Genomic DNA, 15,000 nt, shown 5'->3' with positions numbered 1-15,000 from the left:
CGCTCCTTCATCACCGGGTACTTGGGGTAGTGGGGGTCGCAGGGGGTCACGCACACCAGGGGGTACCCCGGGGACGGACCCTTCTTACTGACCTCCTTGGACACCTCCTGGACGTGGTCGTACTCGGAGAGAGAGACCACCTGGGGGGGGGGGAGAAAAGAGGAAGGAAGGAAGGAAGGAAGGAAGGAAGGAAGGAAGGAAGGAAGGAAGGAAGGAAGGAAGAAAGAAAGAAAGAAAGAAAGAAAGAAAGAAAGAAAGAAAGAAAGAAAGAAAGAAAGAAAGAAAGAAAGAAAGAAAGAAAGAAAGAAAGAAAGAGAAAGATGTTTAGGTCTGCTTGTCTGGCCAGAGGACTGTGACAGAGGCTCCATGTGGGAGAAATGAATTTCAATCCCATGAGGTAAACAAACACACTACAATAACAGCATCAACGTCAGGTCACATTGAGCTGTTAGCCAATTTATTTCATCTGTTCAGTCTGGGGCGGCATGTAGCTCGGGAGGTAAAGCAGCCAGCTGGGGATCGCAAGGTCCCCGGTTCGATCCCAGTGTGCCGAATTGTCCTTGAGCAAGACACTGAGCCCCAAAATCGCTCACGCGCGGCACGTGAGTACCTAGTACTGTCGCTTCACAGCAAGGTCTCCAGGCCTTTCTGCGTGGAGTTTGCATGTTCTCCCCACATTCACGAGGGTTTCCCCCATAAAGAACCCAATATGAAAAACATGCAGAAGAACAGATGCTCTTCGGTCCCTGGACTGAGCACTTGGACTATAATGTAATTCGGCCCACAAAACAATTCCTTGTACCCGATTTGTATGATGAAAATGTTAGTTATGGGATAGTCTCGCAACATTTAGAGACTGACTTGTGAGTCTAGTTATGGAAAATATTATATATATATATAATAATATGGAAATATTGCACTTTCTTATAGTTAGTAGTACATGAAGTTGACATTGAAGTGGCCCTCCTATGGGTTGCCGATGGCAGCAGTGGTCCCAAGCCAATTTGAGTTAATTAGCGACCCCAGCTCTATACTGATGTGTTTGAGTTGAACATTTAGTCTCGTCAAACTAGTAGAAGTCTCTTACGATAGGCGTAGCAGGGAGAATGAGACTCCCTGAAGCCTCCTGATCCAAAATGGTGACTGTCGCCATGGTGATCTCTCCAAGCACCGCCTCCACAGGGTCGTCGGGCCCAAGGACCAATGAGAAGGACTCGTGCCACTCACGGTCCTCATTGGACAGAATTTCCACCTTGAACAGGATGTGGTCCATTCCTGAACATTAAGATAAAGTGAAAAATAAGATGTCAATGATGTTGGCAAGGGGAAGAAGTCATATAGACACAAATGCATAATACAAAACAGTATAAATATGAAAAAGTAAACAGCATGAAGTCTGGACAACGGTAAAAGGATATTCTTGCCATCTTGCACCTCACAAACTCAGGACTAAACTGAATGTTCATTCTTCAACAAAACCAAAAGATTAACCCGACCATGTGGGTGAAGCTCAACTGTTTGAAAAGCATATCTCCCTCCACCACAAATGAACAGTTCTCTGAACGAGTCCCCAAAGGGAAGGAGGACAGTTTGATCCAGTACTGGAACTGAACAGTTTTCTGAAAGATTCCCCATGAGGAAAGAGGACTGTTAGAAGTCCAGTAATTAAACTGCTGTAGCTCAGTTGGTAGAGTGTGTCGTTCAGTGATCGAAGGGTCGGTGGTTCGAATCCCAGCTCCGACTGTCCACATGTCGAAGTGTCCTTGAGCAAGACACCTAACCCCAAATTGCTCCCAATGAGCAGGTTAGCACCTTGCATGGCAGCTACCGCCATTGGTGTGTGAATGTGTGTGTGAATGAGAGGCCATTGTAAAGCGCTTTGAGTGCCGCTAAGGTGGAAAAGCGCTATATAACTGCAGTCCATTTACCATATAAGTGCAGTCCATTTACCATTTAAACAGTTCTCTGCATGATTCCCCATAAGGAAAGAAGCTATTTTGATCCAGTAACTAAACAGTTCTCTGAACGAGTCCCCGTAGGGAAAGAGGCTAGTTAGAGGTCCAGTAACTTAGTTCTCTGAACGAGTCCCCGTAGGGAAAGAGGCTAGTTAGAGGTCCAGTAACTTAGTTCTCTGAACGAGTCCCTGTAGGGAAAGAGGCTAGTTAGAGGTCCAGTAACTTAGTTCTCTGAACGAGTCCCCGTAGGGAAAGAGGCTCGTTAGAGGTCCGGTAAACTTGGACACTGACCAGGTGTGAACTTGAGGACGCGGCTCTTGGGGTTGTAGTCCACTCCGGACTGGGCCGAGCCGTCGCGGGTGCTGCAGCGGACCTTGGAGGTGCGGTCCTGGTCGCCCCGACGGTTCACCTTGATGTTGAGCACCTCGATGCCGTCGGGACCGGGGGGCTCCCTCACCTGGTAGGACGCCTGCTCAAACTCGATGGTGGGGGCTGGGGAGAGGAAGACGACGGGTTCATGTTGGCTCCAGATGCTCGTGACAGAGAGAGGTGATAGTGGAGGGTTTTCAGTGTGGTGCAAATTAAAACATGGCGGTCTTTATAGATGTGTTATGCATACAGATAGAACAGTGATGTGAGAGACTGAGACTGAGACTAAACCCAGGTTGTGCAGTAGCCGACACTTGGCATCTTTGCACTGTAAAGTAGAAATATGCACCCATTGTAGTTTTCACATTACTGTGCGTTCAGATAGCCAGCAATCCGGAGAACTTAACTCCATTAATTTTCTGAGAGTGGGCAATCGTGGGAAACTGATCCGATTGGGCGATATGAAGGTTAAGGGGTGGGGCTGCAATGTGTAAAAAGTTGAAAAAGCCTGAACCTTTTGGCTATATTGCCCAGCAATAACCAATTAGATTCAAGTGTTTGCTTCTTTTTTTTTAAACTACCACGCTGGAACAATAAACTGAACATTAATTAGTAGTGAAGACTTAAGTTAGCGCTAAGGTTAGCTAGCTAGCTATTAGATCAAACTTTCTACTGTATTTATTCAACCCCCATTGTTATCTAGAATATCTCTGCCCACATCACATTCAACAAGAAATAAAATGTCACCAACACAACCACCTGTTAGCTCCAGTAAGCTTTGCCATATCTAGTTTGCACAAGTGAGCTAGATGGAGTTGACACAGATAAACTCCAGCCCTTGCTAGCTTGCTACCAGCTAATTTTTTGTAAGCACATCAGAACCACTTGGAGGAAGCAAGAGAACACAGGGGGTACGCACACAGCAATGTCAGGCAACCTTGGCGATAGATCGCCTTGAGTTGCTGTCTGTCCGAAGGCACGGCTAGAGTTGAAGTGACATTGAAGACTGTGCTTACCGTCCTCATCGTTGGTGATGGTGACCGTGACGATGTCGCTAGCCCCCACCATGGCGCCGCTCCAGTGGTCTCCCTGCGGCGTCCCAAGATGCACCTGGAACTCCTCTTCGGGCTCAAACACAGAATCGTCGTTGACGTGCACCGTGCAGTTCTTCACCTGGGAGACCGGCACAAAGGCATTTCTACATCCATTTCTTCTTCTCACAGCTCTTCACATTTTTTCTCCCAGTAGTTTTCTTTTCACAAATCACAAACCAACATGTCAGAAGCTGCAGAGGCGCAGAAGTACTGTAGCAGAAAACCCTGAGCGTGTTCATCTCAACTAACTCGTTGAGATGTCTAGGAGCAGAGGCGACTGGCGTGGCCTTAACTTTGTGCTATGTTGTGGAATGCCTCCATTGAAAAACTTCTTGAATTAGTACATCTCCCTCATTCTTTTAAGATATATTTTAAGGCATTTCTGCTTTATTACTATAGGACAGTGTAGATGACAGAGGGGAAGACATGCAGCAAACGCCGTGGGCCGGATTCAAACCCACGCCGCTGCAGTAAGGACTAGCTTTAACATGGTAAGCGTCCCAACCCATTGAGCTACCTCATCTCCCTCATTCTGACACCCTTCATTTCACCCGCCCGCCTACCTTCTCCCCCTTGAGGAAGGTGATCCGTGAGTCGTCCGCGTTGCGCCTCTCCTCGAAGTCGTCCATCACCATGGCCGACATGGTGCGCGTGAAGCAGCGGACGGACGAGGTCACGGTCAGGTCGCCGGTGCGGACGATGGGGATGTGCAGCACGCTCTCCTTCTCTTTCACCGTGTACGCCGTCTTCTCGAACTGCATGCTGGGAACTGAGGGTTCAGACGTGGTTAAAGGCGTTCTGGACGAATGCCGTCTCAGTAAGTTTAGGGTGCATCTCAATAGTTAAACGTTGCTTGGTCTACTTCTTCCCTATCCTTTTGGCGTCTGTCATTCTGTATAAGACAGATCAAAATCGATCTACTGTATTGCTGACCTTAGGTTGATTTTTTTTAGAACAGTAGATATGAAGGAGAAGACAGTAGGACATAGCCTAGCCTGTCTACCATTGCCAGGATGTGTAGGAGAGAGTCAGGCAGAGTCCGTACTGTCCTGGAAGATGTCAGTGATGACCATGGTGGTCAGACAGAGTCCGTACTGTCCTGGAAGGTGTCAGTGAGGATCAGAAGGGTACTCACTATCCTGGAAGGTGTCGGTGATGACCACGTTGGCCTCGGAGGGGTCCAGCAGCACCGCCCCCTGGGGGGAGCTCAGGAACACCACGAAGGACTCGGACCCCTCAATGGCCGGGTTCTGGATGTCGTCCATGATGGTCAGACTGCACATCTGAGGGGCGAAGGGTGTGAGAGGAGAGAGGGTGATCAAAAGTGACTGTCCCCTGTATATGTGATGAATACTACAAACTAGGGATGCACGATATATCGGCAATCATATCGGTATCGGTTGATGTTAGTCATTTTTTAATATATCGGTATCGGCCTGATGTGCAAAACGGGGCCGATGTGAGCAGCCGATAATTATTTCTGTCTAGCTGCTGTTGTGTGGGTTGTTTTTGAGTGGAAACAATGCAGTAAATCTATGATTTATCAGTGTTTCCATGTGTTTTTCACTATGTATAACATTTGATTATCATAGAAACGTGTTTTTATACAGATCATATTGAAATCGGTGAATATCGGTTATCGGCCATAATAGCAAAGTTAATATCTGTTATCGAGATCGGACAAAAAAATTAATATCGGTGCATCCCTACAACAAACCACTGTTTGTTTTTTTTGCGGTGACTGATAGTAGTTTGCTCTTAAAAAGCTGAGGGTGATATTTGATAGGGGGGGAACCCATCAAAGCTATCAACGTTTTACGTTACCTCCTCGGTCCTGCCAGGTTTGAACTCCACCTTCTTGGAGCTGGGGATGTAGTCCACCCCCGGGGTGGCGGAGGGAGGGTCCGAGGGGCGCGTGGCGCACCACACCGACGTCACGGAGGACAGGTCACTGCCCTGGCGCAGGACCGGGATCTCGATGGTCCCTGTAACGGAAGGATGGAGGGAGAGGGTTAAGAAAAGTTTCCAGATGTGTTTCTTCATCATCTCGTCCTTGCACCCTGTCTAATGTTGTCTCCGACAAGCAAATTCGTTGTATGCGTAAAAATGACCATGGCCAATAAACAGATTCTGATGATAAATTTACCTGAACATTCTCAGGACATTGAGCAATAACGAGGCAAAATGGAGGCAACCATTTGTGTACAAGTTTTGAACACGGTTGGAGAGGTTGATCCAAGATTTAATTTCTGAGCAGCTCAACTTCAAGAGTTCATATAGAAGTCACCCCCTTTCGACAACTCTTACCGGCATCCTTACTCTTAAGATCAACTCTTACCGGCGTCCTCACTGAACGTAAACGTGGCGTTGCCGAGCGACACCGTCGACGCGTCGTTGGGTCCGTCGATAACCACCTTGGCCTTGGTGACGTCTCCCATGCGAGCGTTGTCCGAGGCGTCCGACAGGACCAGCTCGAACTCCTCGGAGAGCTCGTATTCGCTGTCGTCGATCAGCTTGACGTCGCAGGTGGACATGCTGACGCCGGGTCCGAAGATCACGCGGTTGTCGGCGCTCATGCCGCGGGACTTGTAGTCGGAGCCGGACTCCAGGGCGTGCAGGCTGCTGCCATGGGCAGACTTGGCCACGGTGTAGCAGAGAGCCGACACTGTGCTGGACGTGTCACCTGAGGGGGTTTGAGAGGAAACTAGGTTAGGAAATATAATCATACATGAGGATTATTATTCTCTCACACTCTCATGGTGTGGCCTACGATGTCCTGATTTGGTTTTACAACGCTAGTATTTCTCCATGACTATGCAAACTAGTCTGCGACAGCAACATCGTGGCGAAATCGTGGAGAAATCACACAATGTATCCCCAGCTTCAGATAGGCAGTGTGACTATGACAGTTTAGTTTAGGTCTCTGGACAGCGGTCGCCAGTCTATCTAACTAGCTAACTAGTAGCTACTAACTAGTAGCTTCCATATGGGTGCTGTGGGGTTGTGCTGAGGTCACGAGAGCCTCACCTTTCCTTTCGATGGGAGCGAAGATGAACCCCGTGCTCTCGTTGACGTGGTAGGTCTTCTTGTCGAACTGCAGCGTGGGCTCGTCCTCGGTGTCGTTGATGTGCACGCGGGCGCGGGTCACCTGACCCAGCAGGGCGTACACGGGCATGCTCAGCTCCACCTGGAAGCTCTCCGCCCCCTCGAACACCTGGTCGTCGTTGATGATGATGGTGCACACCTTGGTGTCCTCCCGCTCGTCAAACTGGACCTGGGAGGTGTTGAGGGAGATGTCAGGTCGGCTAAAACATTCCTGGTAGTTGTTTACATCAAATTGAACTGCTCTGATCACTAAGAACGTTGTTATATCAGGCTTGTGTGCGTAAAGACACATATTAAAGTGTACTATTGCCGGGATGAGTTCCTCTGCAGTCCCGATGCCAGCGATGCCCATACCTGCCCAGCGTACTCCACGTAGTCCTGCTGACCGGCCCGCGAGCCCACGCTGGCGGTGGAGGTGGCGGTGCCCTGCTCGGTGCGGCACAGCACGATAGCGTACTGGTTCAGGTTGCCCGTCCTCTTCACCGTCACCGCCACCGTGCCGGCCTTCTCACTAACGTTGTAGCTGCGGGGGGGGGGGAGATGGATCAACAGCCACACAGGGAGCACCACTGAAGCTTCCTGTCAACGACGATGCTTCAATCAGATCCATGTGACAATCTGTCATCAGATTCAGTACGGTATCTGGCCTGTGGTATACTCTGCCATTTTTTAATTTACAAAAATACTTTTTTTTTGGGGGGGGGGGGGTATTTAGGATTCATAAGGAGCATTTGGGTATTCCCAACGCACCAGCCACTTTCTTCTTCTTTATTCCATACAGTTATTATATCAAAATTACAAATCAAATGGAGCTACATTTGTTACGAAGCGCCAAATAGATCAAAGTGTCTCACCTCTTGTGTTGGAAGCTAATGAGCGACCACTGGATGTGGAAGACGTTGTCGCTGACCACGTTTGGCTTGCTGTCCTTCACCAGGAACTTGAAGTTGTCCATGGTCTCCTGGACGCTCTCCTCGTGGAGCACATAACGGATCAGCCCCAGGTTCACGTCAGCTGGGGGGGAGGGGGAGGAATGTTAGGACAACATTGGAAGAACGTTCAAGCAACGCTGACCAACCTTAAAAAAACATACAGCTATTGTAAAATGCACCCCCCCCCCCAAAAAAAAACCCCAACAACATCCATTTGAAATATCACATCATCAATCTCACAGAAATTGAGTGGACCGTTCAAAGTCAAATATTTGTACTATGTCAGTCTCTCCCGGGTACACAGTACCAGTACCTTGTGTGAAGGTGGCGATGGGGGTTCCGGGTTTGAGCTTGCTCTCCAGGAACCCGTGTTTGGCCTCGGTGGTGACCTCATACACCAGCTGTTTGTCTTCTGTGTCTGGGTCCATGGTGAGCAGCTCCTTCTTCGAGATCAGGTTAGTGGCCTGGAGGCGGGGGGGGGGGGGGGGGGGGGGTGACATTTGCTGACTAACATTTCAGTGGATTTATTAAAAGTGATTAAGCAGAGCCGGCGCAGTAGGCACTTTCTTGGCAGGCGAATGGGAGCTTTGTGTACATTCTCATTAGAGTTGAACAGAACCCTGCCCACACTGCACTTCATATTCCCTATTGGAGAAAGAAACCCTGAGGTCTTCATGAAGTTTAGAGTGTGAATTGCAGTGTGCAGATCTTTTTTTAGTGTTTGGTTACACTCATATTAAGGTGTTAAATAAACATGACCTGTAGGGGGGGCTAGCATGCCACAAATTGAAGGCGAGCGCTGAGCTATTTTACCCTTCTAGCACTGTACCAGTTCAGGCCTATGTGCTGAACAAGATAACTGCATAACATTGATTATATAACACAGATTATAATGATTATCTAAATCATTATAATTATTATCTACCCCTTTTCATAATTTTCACTGTTGTTTTTGCCGTTCCAGATAATTGTCCATAGTTGAAAGCAATAGCTGTGGACAAAAATACTTTTTCTGTAATGTGTGTCCACAGCTGATCGATGTAAACACACACTATCTTGTTTACCTTATTGTCCATGTACTCTAGCCACTGCAGACCCAGGTTGGTGACGATGCGAGGGGTGCCGTCGTCCACGGGCAGAATATCGATCTTAAACTTCTGCGGCGCGGCCGTGACTACCTGAAAAACACGGCGTTTCAGTTGGGAACAGGCTGAATGGAACACAGAAAAATGGTCCGTCCTAAAAGAGATAAATGAAAATGTCACTCAAACTCCAGCAGGATTGTGTTGCGCAGAGGAACGGTCACTAAAGCCACATAGCCTCGTGACGACACTTTCCCAGTTCCTTTTCAGCTGTATTTTGACACTTACAACAGCAGAACCATATCTCTCCCAGAGAGACCAGGAGAGAGCAGAACACTACCTCCCCCAGAGAGACCAGGAGAGAGCAGAACCATATCTCTCCCAGAGAGACCAGGAGAGAGAAGAACACCACCTCTCCCAGAGAGACCAGGAGAGAGCAGAACACTACCTCTCCCAGATAGACCAGGAGAGAGCAGAACACTACCTCTCCCAGAGAGACCAGGAGAGAGCAGAACACAACCTCTCCCAGAGAGACCAGGAGAGAGCAGAACACTACCTCTCCCAGAGAGACCAGGAGAGAGCAGAACCATATCTCTCCCAGAGAGACCAGGAGAGAGCAGAACACTACCTCTCCCAGAGAGACCAGGAGAGAGCAGAACCATACCTCTCCCAGAGAGACCAGGAGAGAGCAGAACCATATCTCTCCCAGAGAGACCAGGAGAGAGCAGAACACTACCTCTCCCAGAGAGACCAGGAGAGAGCAGAACCATATCTCTCCCAGAGAGACCAGGAGAGAGCAGAACCATACCTCTCCCAGAGAGACCAGGAGAGAGCAGAACCATATCTCTCCCAGATAGACCAGGAGAGAGCAGAACACTACCTCTCCCAGAGAGACCAGGAGAGAGCAGAACCATATCTCTCCCAGAGAGACCAGGAGAGAGAGAGAGAGAGAGAGAGGGTGTGAGAGCAACAGAGCATGCTCCAGAGAGAGTGGGAGAGAGAGCTGTGAGGATGACAGATAGATAGATAGATAGATAGATAGATAGATAGATAGATAGATAGATAGATAGATAGATAGATAGATAGATAGATAGATAGATAGATAGATAGATAGATAGATAGATAGATAGATAGATAGATAGATAGATAGATATTTATGTAAATCCGTGGGTCAACAACATAAAGGCCAAGTAGCAAATGACACTCTTATGTCAAAAATTCTGAACTGTTCCTTTAATGTCAAGCCCTGAAGACAGACGAAACTCACAGGCTGTGGAGTCAACTTACTCTGAGGCACACTCATGACCTCACCGCGCACACACACACACACACACACACAAACACACACACACACACACACACACACACACACACACACATTCCTCACCTCCTTGCCGCCCTCCTCCACCATGAAGAAGAGGTTGGTGCCGTCGGCCACGGTGAAGGTGAAGCGGTCCTTGAGGGAGTTGCTGCCGTCGTGGTTGTAGCTGATGCGGTTCTGGTAGACGTCGTCCATGGTGAAGCTGCTGGTCTGGCGGTAGTGCTGACCGTTGTTGGTCCTCTCGATGGTGCCGTGGCGCGGAGCCTGGACGATGGAGAAGGTGATGGACTCCTCCTGGGGGGGCGGGGGGGTGAGGGGGAAGGGACTGTAAGATTTTGCGAAACTGGGATCTTATGAAAAAATGGAGGTCCACACAAACAGCTACTCCATTATGGATCCATTATTTAATACATGAGGACAGAAAACAACGTTTCGACCCAAGGTGGATCTTCGTCAGGTCTGTTTGTGTGGACCTCAATTTTTTCATTTGATACCATATTGTCCTTCACCAGCGGGAGGTTGATGTGCTTAGCAACGCTACCATTTCTTCACAAAGACTGGGATCTTGCAGGGCCATTATTTGCAAGACTACATTTCGAGGGCTGCAGCAATTTCTGTCTTTTTCCCCTTTCCACTCTATCATGGTACACATTATTCAAAATGTAAGGTCCATGTCATTGAACCTCACTATTTGCATGAGCCAAGACAAAAAAACGTACAGTAATATTAAACATGTTTTTATCAGAACGTCAAGATGAGCAAAAGACTGACTTAAGAGCTCGGACTGACACCTTACACCAAACGATCGCGATGACGGGAGCACAGGGTCTCTAGCAAAACTCTCGGGATTTTATTCCGCCATTGGGAATTTGTCTGCGACAGTGAAATCCGTTGAAAAGTCGGTTGGTGCAAGGCCGGCATTAATCGTTGCCGCTTTCATTTCAAAATGTAGGTCTCATGAGTCATGACGGAATGTGTACATTAAAACTCAAAACCCAACTGTAGGTAAATCTATATTTTAATTAAAAAAACTTCCAAGTCACTGAGACATGGTATAATTAAGATGCTTGATTTTTGTTGTTATTGAAGTTTTTCTCCCCCACCTCAAGAAGAATCCGGCAATTAAAATGTTTGTGTCTTTTGCTCTGTTTAACTTGGCAACTACTTCCCAGTTATCTGATGTTTGATATAATGCTCATAAACATAATGGTAACTCTCACTGGTGAGTTCCTACTCACATTCAAACAAGCGCAACAGGTGGGGCGCTAGGCTGAAAAATTAGTCTGAAAATGTCTGCTTCTCAACCAACACTATCCTCATGAGCGTTTCACTGCACATGATACCTGTACTGTCTTATACAATAAATATATATTATTAACAATATATAAATGAATAATAATAATAATATATGAATATATAAGAAGAAACATCCATGACTGATGGAGGACGTGCCCGTACCTCCGTGTCTGCGTCCGTGGCCTTCAGCTCAAACTCTGTGATGGTCTTCCTCACCCCCTCCTGCACCCTCATCCCCGGGACGAGGAGCAGGGGCAGGGAGTCGTCCACGGGCCGGATGGTGATGAAGAACGTCTGGGCGACCTGCACACAACGTTCAGCAGAGAACATCATATCACGGACGCAATATGACGTCATACTAGTGGGAACCGGGGAAATGACTTTTTATCTTGTAGTGATACGGACAGGGAGCGAGGGAACGCCATTATGGTCCCTTCTGATCCAGCGATACACTGGGGATGAGGGCGGGGATGAGGGCGGGGGATGAGGGCGGGAGATGATAGTCGGATCTGTAACGGATCCCGGCCAATGAAAAAATGGGGACATCGTCGAAGCTGAGGTCATACTGTCCTCCGCAATGCATTTAAATAGAAAAGTGCAATCTTACAGTAGATGCAATCACAGCACAGATAGGAAATAGTGCATCCCAGGAGCAGTCCCCAGGACCGGTACCAATATTAATAGCCTCCTGGCTGTGGGATCTGATTCCGTGGAAAGAGGCTGGATGCCCATCGAGGTCACAAGGTGCATCATGGGAAACATTGTTATTAACTGTAAACCTACACCGGTGAATACTTATAAGCAACCTGTACAATATACACACCATCAAAATTGTAGAACGTTCTTAATATACAAGTTCTGCAATTATAACGACGTGTACAGGACAGTTTGCTAGTAAGGATGCTGAACATAGTACACATTGATATATGTACATATACGTACACATATGTATGTATATATGTGGGTATGTACAGCATACAGTATCTGTATATCGGAGTGTTGTTATCAGTCACCGGTTAAACAGAAATGATAGCACGGTAGGGAGGGTTGAAACCAATTAAACGGACCAGACTGCGAAGACTCAGTCAGCAAATTGTGAAGGCTAGCTGACTTTTTTACACGTTTACTCAAGCACTTCTGCCCCTCATTAATCTGGGTTAGAAAGGTAAATGTATGAGTGTGTAGGAGGGGGTCGCCCCAGGACACCGGCACAGCGCTGTTTTACCTCGTTAGCCCCGTCCGTCACGGAGAAGGAAAATTCGTCGGCGTGCTTCTCTTCCTCGCTGGTGTGGACGTACTGCACGCTGCGCGACGCCAGGTCTGCCTGGCTGAAAGTGCTGATGCGGGTTCCTGCGGTGGGGGACAGGAGAGTTAGCATATAAGACAGAGTCAGACTGAACAGCAGAGTTAGCACATATAAGACAGAGTCAGACTGAACAGCAGAGTTAGCACATATAAGACAGAGTTAGACTGAACAGCAGAGTTAGCACATATAAGACAGAGTTAGACTGAACAGCAGAGTTAGCATATAAGACAGAGTCAGACTGAACAGCAGAGTTAGCACATATAAGACAGAGTCAGACTGAACAGCAGAGTTAGCATAAATAAGACAGAGTTAGACTGAACAGCAGAGTTAGCACATATAAGACAGAGTTAGACTGAACAGCAGAGTTAGCATATATAAGACAGAGTTAGACTGAACAGCAGAGTTAGCATATATAAGACAGAGTTAGACTGAACAGCAGAGTTAGCATATAAGACAGAGTTAGACTGAACAGCAGAGTTAGCATATAAGACAGAGTCAGACTGAACAGCAGAGTTAGCACATATAAGACAGAGTCAGACTGAACAGCAGAGTTAGCATATAAGACAGAGTCAGACTGAACAGCAGAGTTAGCATAAATAAGACAGAGTTAGACTGAACAGCAGAGTTAGCATAAATAAGACAGAGTTAGACTGAACAGCAGAGTTAGCATAAATAAGACAGAGTCAGACTGAACAGCAGAGTTAGCATAAATAAGACAGAGTTAGACTGAACAGCAGAGTTAGCATAAATAAGACAGAGTCAGACTGAACAGCAGAGTTACGGGACGTCGTCATGAAACTTGCAACGATTAGCTGATCAGCCGATCAGCAGGGCACAGCCCTTAAGGTTTGCATCAGCGTTTGATCAGGAGTAAAATAACTGAAAATGACTGACTACGGTACATCTTTACACTTGCTTCCCCGAGTCGTGGCACAAAAACGTGATAAATCATTGCTGAGGAACAACATGTTTACTGAAGACCGTTGTTCAGGAGGAGAGAACAGTCTTTTTCACCCCAACATTTCTCATAATGTATAATATAATTACAGTGTATTCGCCCTTATTTTCTCGCTACTTACAGTAAGCTTTCTCCAGGGTTCGTTGCTAACCCCCTTATTATAGAGTTGTTGCTTTTCTAACTGCTCTGATACAGAAAACATAACTCATCATCGTGTCTCTAGGGACAAAAAGGTGTTAAAATTTGGTGATGATTTATGACACAAGGAGTATTGCCGGGAAATGTGATTACACTTGGAGTTTGTGCATTCCAAATGAGTACTTTCTGAGTATGTTTAAAAATATACAATTCAGGCAGCTTTGAGCTGAGTCTTAACAGTAGCTGCAACAGGAGCTCGGTAAAGAAAGCTCAGAGAGATATCAGAGAGAGATATGAGAGAGAGAGAGAGATCCCAGAAAGAGAGGTATCAGAGAAGGGAATTAGGGCGAGTTGATGAGAGCAGCTGTTTATCTGTGAGAGAGTGAGTGGATGTGAGTACCTGTGTGTATGTTTGTGTACTGTATGTGTGTGTATGTTGTTTGTGTGTGTATTTATCAGTGGGAGTGTGTGTGTGTGTGTGTGTGTGTTTAGTTGTATCCATTATAAAACCTCACTACACATGCTTACACATGCGTGTGTGTGTTAATGTGAAATCAACCACGACAGCGCGCCGCCATCTGGGTCTCTGGTTCGCACGCCACTCCCCTACCTGGGTTCCCAGAATGCTCCAGGTGTCCCAGCGTGGTCTGCTTGGTGATGCGGTAGACGAGCTCGCCGGGCTCGCTGTCCTGGTCCGTGGCAGACAGCTGCAGGGTGGTCAGCTTCTTGGCCGAGTTCTCGTCCATCACCAGGCCCTTGTTCACCACCACGGAGGGGGGCAGCCGGTCCTCTGGGGGAGAGATTTAGGGAGGCGGAGAGGGGAAGGGAACGTTTAAGGGGGGAGGGTATTTAGGGAGGCGGAGAGGGGAAGGGAACGTTTAAGGGAGGGAGATATGTCAGAGGAGGAGAGGTAGAGAGAGAGAAGGAAAGAGAGAGATGGGGGGAGGGTGAAAGATTAGATTAGCGGTTCTCAACGGGGGCGGTAGCGCCCCCCAGGGGGCGTTCAGAGAACGTTGGGGGGGGGTTAATGCCAGTTTTGTCTCGCCTCCTAATTTCCACCATTTTATCATTAGACCTTTTACCACAATCATCTGAAGTTAATTTTCCGACAAGGCTTTCTCTCCTAAAGACTTTTCGGATTGCTTGCATGTGAGCAGAGATGCCTTGCTTCTTTTTTTTGTGCATAATTGCCCAGTTGCCCAGAGCTTTGTAACCGGCGCTCCAGGGGTAACTGGCGTTCAGCAAGCAAACGAGTCTCACTCTTGACTCGGTGACTTTATAAGACAGCAGGCAGAAGTTCTGGATGTTTTTAGCCTATACCACAACCACCTACCTCTTAGGCTAGAGCACTTCCTGTTTGTTCCAAACATGTCCTGTAGACTACGGCTGGTTCGGGCTACTGTAGCCTAACCAGCTTGTTATCTTCTTGTGCCGATGACCGCAG

General features: G+C 47.6%; 1 protein-coding gene across 1 annotated transcript in view; it reads right to left on the bottom strand.

Annotated features, from left to right (window-relative positions):
• The window catches only part of fras1 (Fraser extracellular matrix complex subunit 1), a gene marked incomplete at both ends in the record, with an annotated part of 162,135 nt that overhangs the window by 10,829 nt on the left and 136,306 nt on the right, over positions 1–15,000 (bottom strand). The window contains 17 exons of the mRNA XM_084439588.1: positions 1–140; positions 1,088–1,275; positions 2,247–2,447; positions 3,341–3,497; positions 3,982–4,187; positions 4,554–4,701; positions 5,243–5,403; positions 5,757–6,101; positions 6,446–6,692; positions 6,878–7,046; positions 7,378–7,537; positions 7,769–7,919; positions 8,520–8,633; positions 9,925–10,152; positions 11,317–11,457; positions 12,380–12,504; positions 14,167–14,346. The exon at positions 1–140 is cut by the window's left edge and continues 136 nt beyond it. Coding sequence (XP_084295714.1) covers positions 1–140; positions 1,088–1,275; positions 2,247–2,447; positions 3,341–3,497; positions 3,982–4,187; positions 4,554–4,701; positions 5,243–5,403; positions 5,757–6,101; positions 6,446–6,692; positions 6,878–7,046; positions 7,378–7,537; positions 7,769–7,919; positions 8,520–8,633; positions 9,925–10,152; positions 11,317–11,457; positions 12,380–12,504; positions 14,167–14,346 — 3,061 coding nt within the window. The remainder of the gene's footprint in view (positions 141–1,087; positions 1,276–2,246; positions 2,448–3,340; positions 3,498–3,981; positions 4,188–4,553; positions 4,702–5,242; positions 5,404–5,756; positions 6,102–6,445; positions 6,693–6,877; positions 7,047–7,377; positions 7,538–7,768; positions 7,920–8,519; positions 8,634–9,924; positions 10,153–11,316; positions 11,458–12,379; positions 12,505–14,166; positions 14,347–15,000) is intronic.

Source organism: Borostomias antarcticus (genome assembly GCF_949987555.1).
Source record: "Borostomias antarcticus genome assembly, chromosome: 6".
Classification (NCBI taxonomy): Eukaryota; Metazoa; Chordata; class Actinopteri; order Stomiiformes; family Stomiidae; genus Borostomias; species Borostomias antarcticus.
This window is presented reverse-complemented; position numbering and strand designations above follow the sequence as displayed.